At 38.9% G+C, this 18,750-nt stretch overlaps 1 protein-coding gene across 1 annotated transcript in view; it reads left to right on the forward strand.

Annotated features, from left to right (window-relative positions):
• LOC105003669 (alpha-2-macroglobulin-like) overlaps nucleotides 1-15,990 on the forward strand; it is a 60,527-nt gene extending 44,537 nt beyond the window's left edge. The window contains exons 24-37 of the mRNA XM_010860993.1: nucleotides 3,866-3,949; nucleotides 4,488-4,664; nucleotides 4,956-5,043; nucleotides 5,847-6,003; nucleotides 6,388-6,462; nucleotides 7,197-7,374; nucleotides 8,436-8,659; nucleotides 10,062-10,280; nucleotides 10,453-10,583; nucleotides 11,183-11,273; nucleotides 12,489-12,557; nucleotides 13,141-13,243; nucleotides 14,034-14,075; nucleotides 14,708-15,990. Of these exons, the coding sequence (XP_010859295.1) occupies nucleotides 3,866-3,949; nucleotides 4,488-4,664; nucleotides 4,956-5,043; nucleotides 5,847-6,003; nucleotides 6,388-6,462; nucleotides 7,197-7,374; nucleotides 8,436-8,659; nucleotides 10,062-10,280; nucleotides 10,453-10,583; nucleotides 11,183-11,273; nucleotides 12,489-12,557; nucleotides 13,141-13,243; nucleotides 14,034-14,075; nucleotides 14,708-14,730 (1,661 nt within the window). The 3' untranslated portion in view covers nucleotides 14,731-15,990. The remainder of the gene's footprint in view (nucleotides 1-3,865; nucleotides 3,950-4,487; nucleotides 4,665-4,955; nucleotides 5,044-5,846; nucleotides 6,004-6,387; nucleotides 6,463-7,196; nucleotides 7,375-8,435; nucleotides 8,660-10,061; nucleotides 10,281-10,452; nucleotides 10,584-11,182; nucleotides 11,274-12,488; nucleotides 12,558-13,140; nucleotides 13,244-14,033; nucleotides 14,076-14,707) is intronic.
• The last annotated feature ends 2,760 nt before the right edge of the window (nucleotides 15,991-18,750 follow it).

An 18,750-nucleotide genomic window follows, 5' to 3' on the forward strand; every position in this document is an offset into this window, starting at 1 on the left:
TCTGAATGTTGAGCTTTAAGCCAACTTTTTCACTTTCCACTTTCACTTTCATCAGGAGGCTTTTTAGTTCCTCTTCACTTTCTGCCATAAGGGTGGTGTCATATGCATATCTGAGGTTATTGATATTTCTCCCAGCAATCTTGATTCCAGTTTGTGTTTCTTCCAGTCCAGCATTTCTCATGATGTACTCTGCATTTAAGTTAAATAAGCAGAGTGACAATATACAGCCTTGATGTACTCCTTTTCCTATTTGGAACCAGTCTGTTGTTCCATGTCCAGTTCTAACTGTTGCTTTTTACTCCCTGATTTACTTAGTCTTCATCACTTATGATTTTTAAAAACTATTTATATATTTATTTATTTTGGCTATTCAGTTCAGTTCAGTCACTCAGTCATGTCTGACTCTTTGTGACCCCATGGACTGCAGCCTACCAGGCTTCCCTGTCCATCACCAACTCCCAGAGTTTGCTCAAACTCATGTCCATTGAGTCGGTGATGCCATCCAACCATCTCATCCTCTGTCATCCCCTTCTCCTCCTGCCTTCAATCGTTCCTAGCATCAGGGTCTTTTTGAACAAGTCAGTTCTTTGCATCAGTTGGCCAAAGTATTGCAGTTTCAGCTTCGGCATCACTCCTTCCAATGAATATTCAGGACTGATTTCCTTTAGCATGGACTGGTTGGATCTCCTTGAAATCCAAGGGACTCTCAAGGCTTTTCTCCAACACCAAAGTTCAAAACCATCAATTCTTCGGCACTCAGCTTTCTTTATGGTCCAACTCTCACATCCATACATGACTACTGAAAAAACTAGAGCTTTGACTAGACAGACCTTTACTGGCAAAGTAATGTCTCTGCTTTTTAATATGTTGCCTAGGTTGGTCTTAGTTTTTCTTCCAAAGAGCAAGTGCCTTTTAATTTCAGGCTGCGGCCACCATCTGCAGTGATTTTGGAGCCCAAAAATATAAAGTGTCTCACTGTCTCCATTGTTTGCCCATCTATTTGCCATGAAGTGACGGGACCAGATGCCATGATCTTTGTTTTTTGAATGTTGAGTTTTAAGCCAGCTTTTTCACTCTCCCTTTTCACTTTCATCAAGAGGCTCTTTAATTCTTCTTCATTTTCTGCCATAAGGGTGGTGTCATCTGCGTATCTGAGGTTATTGATAGTTCTCCCGGCAATATTGATTCCAAGTAGTGTTTCATCCAGCCCAGCATTTTGCATGATGTACTCTGCATATAAGCAGGGTGACAATTTCCAGCCTTGACATACTCCTTTCCCAATTTGGAACCAGTCTGTTCTTCCATGTCCAGTTCAAACTGTTGCTTCTTGACCTGCATAGATATTTCTCAAGAGGCAGGTAAGGTGGTCTGGTATTCCCATCTCTTTCAGAATTTTCCACAGTTTGTTGTGATCCCACAGTCAAAGATTGTGGCATAATTAATAAAGCAGAAGTAGATATTTTTCTGGTATTCTCTTGCTTTTTCAATGATAGAATAGATGTTGACAATTTGACCTCCGGTTCCTCTCCCTTTTCTAAATCCAGCTTGAAGATGTGAAGCTCATGGTTCATGTACTGTTGAAGCCTGGCTTGGAGAATTTGGAGCATTACTTTGCTAGTGTGTGAGATGAGTGCAATTGTGCGGTAGTTTGAACATTCATTGGCACTGCTTTTCTTTGGGATTGGAGTGAAAACTGGCCTTTTCCAGTCCTGTGGCCACTACTGAGTTTTCTAAATTTTCTAGCATATTCAGTGCAGCACTTTCACAGCATCATCTTTTACGATCTGAAATAGCTCAACTGGAATCGCATTACCTCTACTAGCTTTGTTCACAGTGATGCTTCCTAAGGCCCACTTGACTTCACATTCCAGGATGTCTGGCTCTAGGTCAGTGATCACACCATTGCAGTTGGGTCATGAAGATCTTTTTTGTATAGTTCTTCTGTGTATTCTTGCCATCTTTTCTTAATATCTTCTGCTTCTGTTAGGTCCATACCATTTCTGTCTTTTATTGTGCCCATCTTTCCATGAAATGTTCCCTTGTAATTTTCTTGAAGAGATCTTTAATCTTTCCCGTTCTGTTGTTTTCCTCTATTTCTTTGCATTGATCACTGAGGAAGGCTTTCTTATCTCTCCTTGCTATTCTTTGGAACTCTGTATTCAAATGGGTATAGCTTCCATTTTCTCCTTTGTCTTTTGCTTCTTTTCTCAGCTATTTGTAAGGCCTCCTCAGACAGCCATCTTGCCTTTTTGCATTTCTTTTTCTTAGGGATGGTCTTGCTCCCTGTCTCCTGTACAATGTCACAAACCTCTGTCCATAGTTCTTCAGGCACTCTGTCTATCAGATCTAATTCCTGGAATTTATTTGTCAGTTCCACTGTATAATTGTAAGGAATTATATCATACCTGAATGGTCTAGTGGCTTTCCCTACTTTCTTCAATTTAAGTCTGAATTTTGCAATAAAGAGTTCATGATCTGAACCACAGTCAGCTCCTGGTCTTATTTTGCTGACTATATAGAGCTTCTTCATCTTTGGCTGCAAATAATATAATCAATCTGATTTCGGCATTGACCATCTGGTGATGTCCATGTGTAGAGTCTTCTCTTGTGTTGTTGGAAGAGGGTGTTTTTTATGACCAGTGCAATTTCTTGGCAAAACTTAGCCTTTGTCCTGCTTCATTTTGTACTCCAAGGCCAAATTCGCCTGTTACTCCAGGTATCTCTTGACTTCCTACTTTTGTATTCTAGTCCCCTATGATGAAAAAGACATCTTTATTGAGTGTTAGTAGGTAGGTCTTCAGAGAACCATTCAACTTCAGCTTCCTCAGCATTACTGGTTGGGGCATAGACTTGGATTACTGTAATACTGAATGGCTTCCCTTGGAAATGAACAGAGATCATTCTGTTATTTTTGAGATTGCACCCAAGTACTGCATTTTGGACTCTTGTTGACTATGAAGGCTACTCCATTTCTTCTAAGGGATTCTTGCCCACAGTAGTAGATACAATGGTCATCTGAATTAAATTTGCCCATTCCAGTCCATTTTAATTCATTGATTCCTAAAATGTCAATGTTGACTCTTGTCATCTCCTGTTTGACCATTTCTAATTTACCTTAATTCACAGACCTAACATTGCCTGTTCCTTTCTGATTTTGGCTATACCAGGTCTTAATTGGGGCATGTGGATCTAGTTCCCTGACCAGGGATTGAACCCAGGCCCCGTGATTTGAGAGCATGGAGTCTTAGCCACTGAACCACCAGGGAAGTACCTGATTTTTTAATCAATGAGTATTTAGATGGCAACTTTATCCCCACACCCTACACTTCCTAGTTTACCTTGCCTCACTAGCTCACTCATATAAACACTCTGCTTTATTTTTTGTATAGAACTTATCAGTATCTAGCATACTAAAAATTTGTTATTTTATTACTCCCATCAAAATGAACTTATTATGATGTCAGGAAATGTCTTCCAAAAATTGCTATATCACTGCACTTAATACAGAATCTGGTACATAGCACACACTTAATACATATTTATGGAGTAAATATGATTTTTTTACAACCACTAGCTATAGTGTAAGTTAAGATAAACAATAAAAAGAAGGAAATAAGTATAACAAGGTATATGCTTATACAGAGATCTATAGAGATTTAGCACAAATATATATGATTAATATGAACTTCACTGTGAGATGAATTGTGGCTGTAGCAGAAACTTGGATTGCATCAAAAAAATTAAATAATAACTAATAAAAACATAATGTTGGATCTTGATCATAGAGACGGGAAAAAATGCAAACAGAGCTAGAACATTTCTCTCATTTTTCCCTCCCTTATGTGTATTTGTCTTGTTTCATTAGAAACTGGAGGATCTGAAAAGTTGTCATTAAAACTTCCTTCAAATGTGGTTGAAGGTTCTGCCAGGGCGACATATTCAGTTTTGGGTGAGTCTCCCATCCCAAAAGAAGCATCTGTCCATCCCTTTAACTCTAGTACATGGGGTCTCATCATCAGTTCCTAATGAAGTCCCTGTGTCTAGGCATTGGACTGAGAGAAAGCACCAAGAACCACACTGTGTATTAGTGGGAAAGAGGGGCTGAATCGATGCTGTGCTACATCTTAAACCTTGATATACTCTAAAGAGTAAGGAGAGTCATCTCTTTGTGCTCTCACCTTCAAGATATTGGCTAGATAATGATGCTTTCTACTAGAGATGAAACTAATCCTTTTTTACCAGATGTGTGACTCATCAGAAAGGTATATCCTGCCATTTTGGTCTTTTACTATTTTTCCCATCTTTGAACATCTACTTTATTGTTCCCACATTTCTCTTTCTATTCTTGTTTTTCTTCACCTCTTATGCTTTCTGATCCTCCCCTTTATACATGATTTGGCTTCTCACTTAGCTAGTCATTTATTTTCCCACCCTAACATCAATCAACTGAGTTCCTCTGAATTTTTTTTCTGTATTTCATTCCTCAGGTGATATACTAGGCTCTGCAATGCAAAATCTTCAGAATCTTCTCCGGATGCCCTATGGTTGTGGAGAACAGAATATGGTCCTTTTCACCCCTAACATCTACGTTCTGAACTATCTAAATGAGACAGGACAGCTCACTGAGAAGATCAAGTCCAAAGCCATCAGCTACCTCATCAGTGGTGAGAGATTACCCCCAAAGGAAAAACATTAGTTGATTTCCTAAATATCTCCTCCATTGAACTCAAATCTACGTCCCTTCAATTAAGATTTAGTAATTACCTTTGCTGTGACATCCAACAAGATGTTTCACAATACAACCACAGAATTAAATGGCATCATCAAATCTTGGAGACTTTGTAGTAAAATAGTAGCTTCCCTGTGATTTCTCAATGAGTTTTAAGGAAAAGCCTGATTCCTTCTCCAGTGTCTCTGTTATTTCCTAAATCTATGTAAACATTCTTCTTCTTCAGGTTACCAAAGACAGTTGAACTATAAGCACAGTGATGGTTCTTACAGCACCTTTGGGGATCGTGATGGTAGAAGTCAGGGAAACACTTGGTAAGATAATTATTTCCATATGTTCTCTGTAGATCCAAGATGTTTCAGATAACTGGAAATAGCTCTTATCTGATACCTGGACTTACTGTGTAGAAATTTGTTATCCTTTTAAAACCCACATGCACATCATTGCTAGCAGAAGTTCTCACCATTTCATGTATGAAATGTTCTGATAGTACAGTTCTGATAGTACAGTTGTTGTTTAGTCGCTAAGTCATGTCTGACTCTTTTGGGACCCCATGGACTGTAGCCCACCTGGCTTCTCTGTCCATGGGATTTCCCAGGCAAGAATACTGGAGTGGGTTGCCATTTCCTTCTCCAGGGGATCTTCCAGACCCAAGGATAGAACCTGTGTCTCCTGCATTGCAGGCAGATAGTACAATAGATAATAGTAAAATTAGGGTCCCCTCAAGCAGAAATATAAGGCATAAGGTGTCACAATGTGAAATGAGAGAGGAAGAAGTTTCTATATTGTGCATTCAAGAAGGAGAGGAGGCGAAGAACAGAAAGACACTGTGATGTAGTAAAATCATTCAGAAAATGGCAATTTGGGTGAAGGCTTGGAGTCTCCAAAAAACATTTTATGAGAAAAAAAGTATCAACTCTGGAGAAACCAATAAAGTTGAGAGATTTTTAAATACATTCAGAAGTTTGTTGGACAAATAAGAGTATATTCAGTATTCAAGGGTCATCTCGCCACCAATTTTCTCCACGGAACTGTGAAGCTATCTGGAGTCAGTGACACACAGTGAGCTTTCAAAAGGAGATGATCCGCAGGTCTCCTTCTCTTCTTTGCTGAACAGGCTTACTGCATTTGTGCTCAAGTCTTTTTCTCAAGCCCAGTCACACATCTTTGTGGAGGACTCGCACATCACAGACTCCCTTACCTGGCTCTCACGGAAGCAGAAGGAAAATGGTTGTTTCCAGCGCTCTGGATCATTGCTAAACAATGCTATTAAGGTGATGCCTTTAAATTTGTTCTGGTCCCTGAGAAGAGTGAAATGTATGAGTTGTGATGCTCCTATGGATTCCTCAAGTCCTGGTGATATAACTTTGAGAAGGACAGCAGAAGCAAAAGCTTTTGAAACCTAACGATAAATTAGGTGTTTCTTATGGTTAAGAAAATAGCATGTCCAAAAAACTCCACTATGTCACTAAAAATGAGGGAAAGTGATTTGGGACAGATTTCAGAATTTGGGGGTGAAGGAGGAAGCAGAGGAAACAATAATATTGCCCTAGAAAAGATACATTCTGGTGAAGATTAACCAAGGGGGAAATTAGAGTTAGCTGACTCTGGGTGATGGCTACTGGAGTGTTTGAGTGTCTCTGCCTCTGATCCTACAGGGTGGGGTCGATGATGAGGTAACGCTCTCTGCCTATATCACCATCGCTCTACTGGAGATGCCGCTGCTTGTCACCGTATGTACCGCCACTCCCAACCTGTACTTCCCTCTAATGTAAGGATGAAACTCGTGGAGCTATGAATCTCTGAGGAAAATGAGTTGTTATTTTCACATTATTTAATATTAGTATATTTCACTGGCACATAAAGGACGATAGATCCCTTGGGAAGCTGCAAAGAAAATTACCCTCTGGTCAGGACTGTGGTGTTGTGCAAGCACATTGGGGCGTTATATCTGTGGCTAGCCAGGGGACAGTTCATTAGCCTGGTTCAGCTAGCCTAAGGTCTTCCTTCATTTTCAGTAAGTCAGAAACAGAAAAACAAATTTCATATATTAATGCATATATGTGGAATCTAGAAAAGTGGTACAGATGAATCTCTTTGCAAGGCAGAAACAGGATTGATGTGGAAAATGAGAACATATGGATACCAAAGGGGAAAGGTGGAGGTGGGATGAAGTGGGAGATGTGGATTGACATATACACACTACTATGTATAAAATAGATAACTAATGGGAACCTGCTGTATAGCACAGGGAACTCTACTCAGTGCTCTGTGGTGATCTAAATGGGAAGGAAATCCAAAAGGGAGAGGATATATGTATACGGAGAGCTGGTTCACTTAGCTGTACAGCAGAAACTAACACATTGTAAAGCAGCTATACCCTCCCCGCCCACCCCCCCAATTAAACTAAATAAGTAAATGGCTGGAACAAGGGAAAACAGAAGCAGGGTCTTTATCTTCTTTATAGCACTCAATTGTCCGCAATGCTCTCTTCTGCCTGGAAAGGGCCTGGCAATCTGCCTCAGAGGCCCAAGGAAGTTTTGTCTATACCAAGGCGTTATTGGCCTATGCCTTCGCACTAGCAGGAGACCAAGCCAAACGAAACGAACTGCTTGAGTCACTACACAAAGAGGCTGTAAAAGAAGGTAAGAATTGACTTCCAAAAATCACCAATGATCAAAGGGAGAGACCCTATTTTATTCACATCTATTTTGGGCTTCCCTGGTAGCTCAGCTGGTAAAGAATCCACCTGCAATGCAGGAGACCCTGGTTCAATTCCTGGGTCAGGAAAATCCCCTGGAGAAGGGATAGGCTACCCACTCCAGTATTCTTGGGCTTCCCTGGTGGCTCAGCTTGTATCTGCCTGCAATGCAGGAGACCTGGGTTCTATCCCTGGTTTGGGAAGATGCACTGGAGAAGGGAATGGCTACCCACTCCAGTGTTCTCACCTGGAGAAATCCATGAACTGTATATAATCAGTCCATGGGGTTGCAGAGTTGGAAATGACTGAACAACTTTCACTTTTCACTTTCACATCATGCTTATATTATATTATATCCATTTTATTATTATAAGAAGATTAATTATTACTGACCTAACATCTCTAGGTAACATGGATGATTTTATCAATTCACACATTATAAGCCTCGAAACAGTCCAGTTTCTAATATCACACAAGGATGTAATAAAGATACGAGGTGATTTACTGGAACCTCAATGTACTTTCTTGGCAAAGATTAGGTTTATTGGTGATTACATAATACTTTCACTTCATGTATGTCTGGGCTTCCCTGATAGCTCAGTTGGTAAAGAATCTGCCCACAATGCAGGAGACCCTGGTTCAATTCCTAGGTCGGGAAGATCCACTGGAGAAAGGAAAGACTACCCACTCTAGTAATCTTGGGCTTCCCTGGAGGCTCAGCTGGTAAAGAATCTGCCTGCAATGCGGGAGACCTGGGTTCAGTCCCTGGGGTTGGGGAGATCCCCTGGAGAAAGGAAAGGCTACCGACTCCAGTATTCTCACCTGGAGAATTCCATGGACTGTATAGTCCATAGGGTCACAAAAAATCAGAAACGACTGAGAGGCTTTCACTTCACTTCATGTATGTCCATTCACTGGGTGAGCTGTAATTACAGGGATCATTCATGAATTAGATTTTTGAAAATGTTCTCTAAGCTGAAGATGATATCCTTTTTTATTTCTAAGAGGACTCAATCCACTGGCAACGTCCTAGAAAGCCTCAAGAAGTTAATGAACTCTACAGTCCACACCGGGCTCCTTCTGTTGACGTGGAGATGACATCTTACTGCCTCCTTGCCCATCTTACTGCCCAGCCTGCCCCATCTTCAGAAGATCTGTCTGTGGCTACACAGATTGTAAAATGGCTCACCAAGCAACAGAACCCCAATGGCGGCTTCTCCTCCACTCAGGTCTGTGAAAAGACTCTAGGAAGAAAAATAAATGTACTAATACCTATGTAGACTCAACCATATTCTAAGAGTTGAGTAAGTGAATAGTGTTTCTAATTTATATTTTATTCTTGCATTACCAAAAAGGTTTCAGCCTCATTATTTTACACTTGGATTATTTCTCTGTCCTCTATACAATCTCTCATATTTTCTCTTCTTAGTGGATCCTCTTCTATAAAGTAACCAATCTTCCTAAAGCAGTGTTTTCATATGATTACTTCCTTTAGGGTCTTTCCTGGTGGTCCAGACTCTGTGCTTCCACTGCAGGGGGCTCAGGTTCCATCCCTGGTTGGTGGGGGAACTAAGATCCCACATGCTTTGTGGCATTTTTCATCCAAAGCCTAAAATTAATTTGCCCTAACTATTTCCTCTCCTCAGTAAACATGAATAATCTTGTCTAATAAGGCTGAACTCTTCACTTTTCCTGAAATTGGCTCACTCTTCTCCAGGTCTTAACTTCCAATATGTCCCTCCGTATTACTGCCTGATGCCTCTTTTCTGTCTGCATAAGTCTTTCTCACTATTCACAGATAATCTTATTTCTCATCTTCTTCACAGCCTTCTCTTATTATGTATACTAGCTCCAACTCCTTCTTTCTCTGAATTTTCCCAACAAATATTGTTATAGAAATGTATATATTACATGTGTCCATGCTCAGTCATGTCTGACTCTTTGTGACCCCATGGACTGTAGCCCATGAGACTCCTCTGTCTTTGGGATTCTCCAGGCAAGAATACTGGAGTAGGTTGCCATTTCCTCCTTCAGGGATCTTCCTGACCCAAGGATCAAACCCAAGTCTCTTGCATCTCCTGCATTGGCAGGCAGATTATTTACCACTCTGCCACCTGTGAAGCTCGTAGAAATACACAGAACTGCATAGATTATTGAAATGTGTTCTACTTTATGTCAACTATTTGAGTCTTAGTCCCATACGTATATTGTAAACTACTTGAATGAGGAAACTGCATTTCCCCAAAGTACCTAAGGGTTTCCAGATGGCTCAAATGGTAAAGAATCTGCCTGCAATGTGGGAGACCTGGAGTCAATCCCTGGGTTGGGAAGATCCCCTGGAGAAGGGAATAGCTATCCACTCCAGTATTCTTGCCTAGAGAATTCCATGGACAGAGAAGCCTTGTGGGCTACAGTCCATAGGATCTCAGGGTAGGACATGATGGAGTGACTAACACACACAAAGAACCTGGAATTGTTCATGATGAATAACGAGCTCTGAATAGACTTGAAATTCAGTGAATGAACAGTGTTTATGACTAGATAACTCTGAGAGTAGCATGGATATGGTTTATATCCAGTATGATTTGGCCACCTTCCTCTCCTATAATTTCTGCACCCATCTTTTTTCAGGATACAGTGGTGGCTCTCCAGGCACTCTCCAAATATGGAGCAGCAACTTTTATTAAAGGGGAGAAAGCAGCTACTGTCACCGTCAAGTCTGCAGGGACCTTCTCTGAAGAATTCCAAGTAGATGAAGCCAAACGTCTACTGCTGCAGGAGGTGGCTTTGCCAGAGATCCCGGGGAAGTACAGCACAGCCGTGACAGGGTCGGGATGTGTGTACATCCAGGTGAGACTTGCCAGGGTTCCAGAAGTGTCACAAATGGGAGATCAAGTCTCAAGAAGTAGATCTGAAGTCCAAAACAGAGAAAGAAACGTGTACCAAGGGGAAATATAAATTACCTAGAAGCAATAGATTGAGTGCAAAAATAAAGGCTTTTTTTCCTCCCCATTCGTTTTAGACATCCTTGAGATATAATATCCTACCCAAGAAAGAAGGAAAAGCTCCCTTTACTCTGAAAGTTGAAACTCTCCCCCAAAACTGTGATGGAGTCAGCACTCACAGGAAAGTCCAGATTCACGTCAATATTAGGTAAATTGTAAATTGATACCTGACTTTTAGAATAGATAGAGTATGGTGAAACTGATTTTCTGATGCAGAGGATCTTCACTGTCCAGGGTCATACATAATGAATAAGAAATTCTTGCAATATTTATTCAAAAGAAAATTTTCTTCACTCTTAGCCAAAAAGCCGTAATGTTGAGAATATGATGTCACTATACCTGCAGAGTATGACTTCTTATGAGTTTTCCAAACAACTACATGCTCAGTTGTTAGTCATGTCCCACTCTTTTGCAACCCCATGGATTGTAGCCCACCAGGGTCCTCTGTCCATGGAGTTTTCCAGGCAAGAATACTGGAGTAGGTTGCCACTTCCTTCCTACCCGAGGTGGGTCTTGTTGCCAAGCCAGGGATCAAACATTGGCTGCATTGGCTGGCAGATTCTTTACCACTAGTGCCACCTGGGCAGCCCCCCAGACAACTATAACAGAAGAAAATAGAGTAGATGGTGAAGTTGAATGGTAGCCAGGGATAGGAAACACTAGAAATAAAAAAGGAGAGACTTCTGTCTTGAATGAAGTCCAAAGGATTTTGTTTGACTGCCTTGTCCGTACACCTTGACTTCATAGTTACACTGGGGAACGACCCAGCTCCAACATGGTCATTGTTGATGTGAAGATGGTATCAGGCTTCATACCTGTGAAATCATCAGTGAGAAAGGTAAGCCCTAAATCCCTCACAGATAGCAGAGTCATGGCAAATAAATGCTGTAAATTTTATTTTTTTGATTCAGTTCTTCAAGAGGTCTCTCAAACTTGTGTCTCTAGTGTGTGTTTCCATTATTCGAACAGTGAGCATCCTAGTTATATGGTCTCAACTATAAGATATAAATCATAAACATGGTTAATAATGTTTAACCTTGAGACTTCTAGGAATGCATAGTGCATTGAATTATCTTTCCATTATGTATAAAAAGGAAAAGGGAGACTACATCATATGCATGTATGTACATATATTCTCCATTTTTAAATTTTTTTTCTGAGCTTTTCCTTGACATAGAAGAGAAAGTTTTTTTATCTCTTTATCATTGAACAAATGTTTGCTTTAGAGTTTTTGATCATTTTCCTTATTGGTTCAAGGAAATTTCCAATTATAATTTATAAAAGTTATTGTAGCAAATGGGCCCTGTGCTTTAGTTCAAATCTTTTTCTGTATTTTAGATGACAGTGATTTTATTTTTAATTAGTATAATAAATCACATTGGTCTTTTAAATTCTGAAGCAACTTTACATTCTTAGGACTAACTGGACCTGCTCGTTGTGTTTATTTTTTAAAATAGATTTCTGGATTCTATTTGCTTATAGATGGTTGTGTTTTTGTTTTTGTTTTTTAATATCATGACTGACACTCAGTTCAGTTCAGTCACTCAGTCGTGTCCGACGCTTTTCGACCTCATGAACAGCAGCATGCCAGGCCTCCCTGTCCATCACCAACTCCTGGAGTTTACCCAAACTCATGTCCATTGAGTCAGTGATGCCATCCAACCATCTCATCCTCTGCCGTCCCCTTCTCCCAGTGACTGACGTCATCCCAGTGACCAACACTGGGCTATATTTTTTGTTTCTTACACTATTCTTACTGGCTTCTGGTATCAAAATTATGCTAGACTCAAAAGACAGGGAGAAATGTCTTTTAACCTCCCCCCCCTTTTTTTTAAAATATAGTTAGAAGATAACTCCCTGTCTCTATATGTAGATAATAGATAGGGAGGGTGTTGAGTCAATGTTATTTTTATTAGTATTGCTATTATTCTTGAGGAGATCAAATTAGAGTGTGATGTCTCTGAGAAGCCATTTAGAACATAAATATCTGAAGACTGTCTCAGCCTGAAAGTCCCTCATCTCATACCCTTTGGTGTATCCTCTGCGTCTACAGCTCCAGGAAATGGCTCAGATTCAGAGGACTGAAGTGAGCACCAACCATGTCCTGATTTACTTTGAAGAGGTAAGATTCTCTGTGACTCTGCTAGATCCAGGAGAGCCATTAGAGGTTCTAACAAACAAGCCAACCCAGGTTCCAAAGAATGTACTTCACATACACAGCTTACCATATTACAAAAGTCTCTGGTATAAGTGTTAGTCACTCAGTCGTGACTAACTAACTATTCTTCAGGGAAGAATACTGGAGTGGGTTGCCATTCCCTTCTCCAGAGGAATCTTCCTGACCCAGGGATTGAAGCCGGGTCTCCCACATTGTAAGGCAGATTCTTTACCATCTGAGCCTCTAGGGAAGCCTGTATTATAAAACTCCCTGGTATTTCATTTACGAAAGGGGAGAAAAAAGCTATAGAGGAAAATGAATCCTGGCCAAGTCAACAGGCTTCATTTACTACATTTAACTGTCTGTAGAATTGTCTTCTTGCCCTTCTTTTATCTGTCCTTGAATGTATTATACAAGTCCGAAGCCATCTCGTTCTCTCCATAGGTTTTGGTACAGAGAATAGCATAAGTACAGTGTTTGATAATATCTTAAAGAAAGAGAGACAAAGTTAATCTTTGATTCTAATTCAGTTTTCCTGTCTCTCCAGCTGACCCATCATATCCTGAGTTTCTTCTTCTCAGTGGAACAAGACATCGCAGTAAAGAATTTAAAACCAGCTACTATAAAGGCATATGATTACTATGAGACAGGTGAGTGAGAGTCAGACATGCCAAGCCTTGAAAGGAAAAAGATGACTAACCTAGGATAGTGTCACCATAACTGAAAGAAAACTCCACAATCTCTCACTGGAAGAAAGAGTGAGTTTATGATCACAGGATAATCTTATTCGTAATACTTGTCCCCAAACAAGTATTAGAGTCATTCTTATAAACTGATCATAAAGCAATAAGGGGATCAGTTCTTTCTAAATTCTCCTATGAAGTTGTTTGTTCTACACTGAATTATTCTAGAAAGGAAAGAAAAGCAGCAATAACTTAAAAAAAAAAACTTCTCAGTACTAATGTGTGCTATGAGACACAAAATTTGATCTATTTTTCACCTGGGCCTTGGAGAGTCACAAATTTGGAGAAACTGTGTAATATATCAGGAAATTATTTGATTTGCTCATGACTCTGAACTAGAAACTTACCAGCATCTTAGCATGCTGGTGGTGTTCCAACTTAACTCTTTCTTAGAAAAGAAAAGGTTCACAGCAGAAGGTACAACTTCAATAAGAAAAACATAATTGTGAAAAAGAGCTATACAGTGTCCTACAGAAAGACAGTTATCCATTTGTGAACTTTGTATCCAAGCCCAACTTTCTGTTACTTCCCACCAAACAATCCCAAGTAGCTTAGTACAGAAGAAGTCCTTTTATTGGCTCTATAACTATGCTTTATACTTTCTTTCATAACTTACACAATTTATTTACAGTTAACTACTCATGTGCCTATTACTGCATGTCTGTCTTCACTCTGTCTCATTCTTTTTGCATTTCAGAGGAATTCACCATTGAAGAGTACAGTGTTCCCTGCAGTGCTGGTAAAGTATAGACAGTAAAATCTGATGCCAATGAAAAGAAAATAAATAAGCATTTGTTGTTTGAGTAAAGCTGCTTCTTGAGCATTCCCTTACCATATTATAAAACTCCTTGGTGAATCATTTATGAATTGAACTATCTCAGATGTATTACAGACTTTCACAGTAGGAAAAAATGTAAGTAAAATATAATTACATGTATCTAGGTTGACTTGTTTGAGGATGAATCACATATTTGCCACATATAAAAGCTAAATCATTTAATATTTAGTTTACATTTCTGTGCTCAGTGGTGATATATTTATCACCCATGGCCTTTCTGAGATGTTTCTAAACTTACACAAGTTAAAGTCAGGCAACTTTTCACTCTAAAATTGTCCATATAATACTACACAAGAGATGTGATCTATAAGATGTTCCTTTTGGCTGATTGACAGGGTTCATCTTGACAATACAACACTTGCTATGGGACTTTCCACTCTCCACTTTAAAACATGGAAAAACTGAGAACAGCCTTATCAATAAAAATAAATAAGCATACTAAGTGCAAATATTTATCATTAAAATATGAAAAATTATTCATTTATTAGATCACAAAATTTTCCTAATATTTCTATCTTTTCTTTACTGTTTAGAATCTGAACATGGAAATGATTGAAGATGGTAACTTGTGGACCTCATCAGATGAACTGCTCCAGAAACAAAGAACAAAGACTTATTAGAAGAGAGGCCAGTGGGAGAAAGAAGGGACAGGAATTGGAAGTATGCTAAATTTGTATGTTGAATAAATTTATGACATTTATAACTCTTTTTATCAATATTATATTTTCCTTCTTATGTATCTATTCTCCACAGTGTTTTGTTGGTGTTTTTTTTTTTTTTGGCCACTCCACATAGCATGCAGGATCTTAGTTCCCCAACCAGGGATCTAACCCTTGCCCCATGCAGTGGAAGCACAGTATGTTAACCACTGGACCCCAGGGAAGTCCCTATAGTGTTTTTAAAAATACAGAAAAACTACACAAAGAGGTACACCAAAAAATCTGCAGATAATTAAAAATTAAATTCCAAAATCTGCTTTCCCAGAAGATGGGGGAAAGAAAACAATATTTCTAAATATTGGAAACAACCAAAATGTCCATCAAACTAGCTGTGGTACATCCATACCATGGAATACTACTCACTAATAAAGACAGACAAAGCACTGATACAAACAACAACTTGGATGGATCTCAAAAACTTTACACTGAGTGAAAAGAAATACAATTTCCAAAGGCACACTGTATGACTCCTTTCATAAAACATTCTTGAAATGACAAAACCATGGAAATGGAAGATAAATGAATGGTTTCCAGGGGTTATGGGTGCTAGGGAAATGGGAAAAGGGGTGTGACTTACAAAGGGATTGCATTAGAGAGACCTTTGTGCTGAAGAAATCCTGCATGTGTGGAAGCAGAAGTCCTGGTTTGAATTTTTACATTTAATTCCATCTCAAGTTGTTTTGTTGTCTATTGTGTGCTATATGAGTTGATATCTAAATTGACTTTTTTCTCACTTATGTAGCCTTCTAATAGTCCCATTATCATTTATTAACCAATTCAATATTTCCCTGCTAATAAGAAGTGACTCCTTTATCACAAATTAAATTATATATTTTAGATTTGTTTCTAAATGATTTATTCTATTTCACTGATTAACCAGTTTATTCTTTCATACATGCTAAAATATTTGAATCAATGTGGCTAAATGAAATGTTGTAATTGTTCAGCTGTTCAGTTCTCACCTTTTCTTTGCAATACTAAGCTTATCATTTATTCCAGGTAAAATTTTGAAATTTTTTTATGATGTGAATTATCCCTATAGTCACATTGGGTATTGTCTGGAGATTCACTGAATACAAATAAATGTATAATGATTATGAATGTCAATTTTTTTTTTTTTACAATATTTAGGCTTCCTTAGTCAGACACATTTTCTGAATTCACTTGTGAATTCTAATTTGGACTTAATTTCTGAATTTGGACTGAACTACAAAATGAAAATTAAAGATTAATTTCATGGGCATAAATAGCAAAAATAAGTTGAAAGAATAATAAAATGTATGCATGCATGTGTGCTTAAGTTCCCTCAGTCATGTCTGACTCTTTGCAACCCTGTGGACCCTAGCCTGCCAGGTTCCTCTGTCCATGGGATTTCCCAGCCAAGAATACTAGAGTAGGTTACCATGCCCTCCTCCAGGGGATCTTCTCGACCCAGGGATCGAACCCTCATCTCTTATGTCTTTTGCATTGGCAGGCGGGTTCTTTACCACTAGCGCCATCTGGGAAACCTGATAAAATGTATACAAATAGACAAATTAAAAGATAAGGGCAAAAATAAAATTACAAAATAAGTAAAGACTAGGACAATAATTGTCATTTTTTTATGAAAACCACTGAAAGGTTTTTAAAAGGAGAATTATTTCAGAGTTGTATTATAGGTAGTCCATCTTTTAGGCCATGGCAGGAAAAAGAAAGCAAGTTTTTTTTTTTCTGATCTTTCTGATTTCTGGTAGAGTCATTTGTTTAGAACTGTTCTCTTTTCATGCTTCTGATGGTTTAGCACAAATATCTCTCTTTTGACTTGTACAATTCCACACCTTAAAAAATTGTTTTTTCCCCATCTTCTGTACAGTCAGAGCTCTTTGAAAGCCAGACCTGTATCTTAATCATGTCTGCCGCCTGTTCACCGAACACAGTTCTGGGAATGTAGTAGACAGTGAAAAAAATGGGTCAGTGCTGAGTGAGCATATTCCCTCAAGCAGAGAGATAGAGGAGAAATGGAATAATGCAAAGGTTTTAGGACATACCAGTAGAGAAAATGAGCCAGAAAGATCATTTTCACTCAAACCTGACTTGAATTGCTTACTGTTTCACAAACACATAAAACAGATTTTCATACTTTTCCAAAGTCAGAGAAATAAGAAGAAGGAATTTTGGTTATTTATTAGGACTTGAGGTAAAATTTGCCAGCTTCCCAGGTGACTCAGTGGTAAGAATTCATCTGCTAATGCAGGACACGAAGGAGACACGGGTTCGATCCCTGGGTCAGGAAAATCCCATGGAAGAGGAAATGGCAACCCACTCCAGAAAATAAAATAATTCATGATGTAAATTAATAAATCTATGAGTCATGAATATTGCTAGACTTCAATGCAAATGTGGGTAAACAGACTGATTTATAAATTTTAATCTGTTCTAGTACAGCCTTTCAAAGAACGTTTATTAGTATTTAATACAAAGCAGAAGTATTGCTGAAAATCTTCCTTTTTTAATTGAAGTATAATTGATGTGCAATATTATGTTAGTTTCGGGTATACATCATAATGATTTGGCATTTAAATATAAAATGATCACCACAGTAAGTCTCATAACCATCTGTTACCATACAAAATTATTACAGTATTATTGACTATGTTCCTTATGCTATGTATTACGTCCCCATGACATTTATTTTATAACCAGTTTTGTACCTCTTAACCTCCTTCACCTGTTTCACCCAACCCCCCACCCACCCTTCTGGCAACCACCAGTTTCCTCTCTGTATTTATGAGTTTTTAGATTCCTCATACAAGCTGGATTGGCCCTGGTGGCTCAGACAATAAAGAATCTGCCTGCAATGTGGGAGACCTGGGTTTGATTCCTGGGTCAGGAAGATGCCCTGGAGAAGGAATTGGCAACCCACTCCAGTATTCTTGCCAGGAGAATATCCATGGACAGAGGAGCCTCGTAGGCTTAAGTCCACGGGGTCACAAAGAGTTGGACACAACTGAACAACAAACACACACATACAAGATCATACAGTGTTTGTCTTTCTCTGTCTGATTTATTCCACTTAGCATAATACATCTAAGTTCACTCATGTTGTCAAAATGGCAAGATTTCATTTTTTCTTTTAGCCAAGTAATATGCCATTCTTTAGCCATTTATCTATCAATGGACATTTAGATTGAATCCATAATTTAGCTATTGTAAATAATGCTGAAGTGAACATGAAGGTGGATATATCTTTTCAAATTAGTGTTTTGGTTTAAACTTTTAAGAACCTCTAGAATTTGAAAACAGTGACAGAGTTTATTTTCTTAGGCTCTAAAATCACTGCAGATGGTGACTGCAGCCATGAAATTAAAAGACTCTTGCTCCTTGGAAGAAAGAAAAGCTATGACGTATTTAAAAACAGATTAAAAGCATATTAAAAAGTAGAGACATTTCTTTGTTGACAAAGGTCCGTCTAGTCAAAGCTATGGTTTTTCTAGTAGTCATATATGGGTGTGAGAGTTGGACCATAAAGAAGGCTGAGCACGGAAAACTGATGCTCTTGAACTGTGATGTTGGAGAAGACTTTCAAGAATCCCTTGGACTGCAAGGAGATCAAACCAGTCAATCCTAAAGGAAATCAGTACTGAATTTTCATTGGAAGGACTGATGCTGAAACTGAAGCTCCAATATTTTGGCCACCTGATGCGCAGAACTGACTCACTGGAAAAGACTCTTCTGCTGAGAAAGATTGAAGGCAGGAGGAGAAGGGAACAACAGAGAATGAGATGGTTGGATGGCATCACTGACTCTATGGACATGAGTTTGCGCAAGCGCCAGAAGTTACTGATGGACAGGGAAGCCTGGCATGCTGCAGTCCACTG

This window comes from Bison bison, unplaced genomic scaffold (genome assembly GCF_000754665.1).
Source record: "Bison bison bison isolate TAMUID 2011002044 unplaced genomic scaffold, Bison_UMD1.0 scf7180017857650, whole genome shotgun sequence".
In the NCBI taxonomy this organism is placed as follows: domain Eukaryota; kingdom Metazoa; phylum Chordata; class Mammalia; order Artiodactyla; family Bovidae; genus Bison; species Bison bison.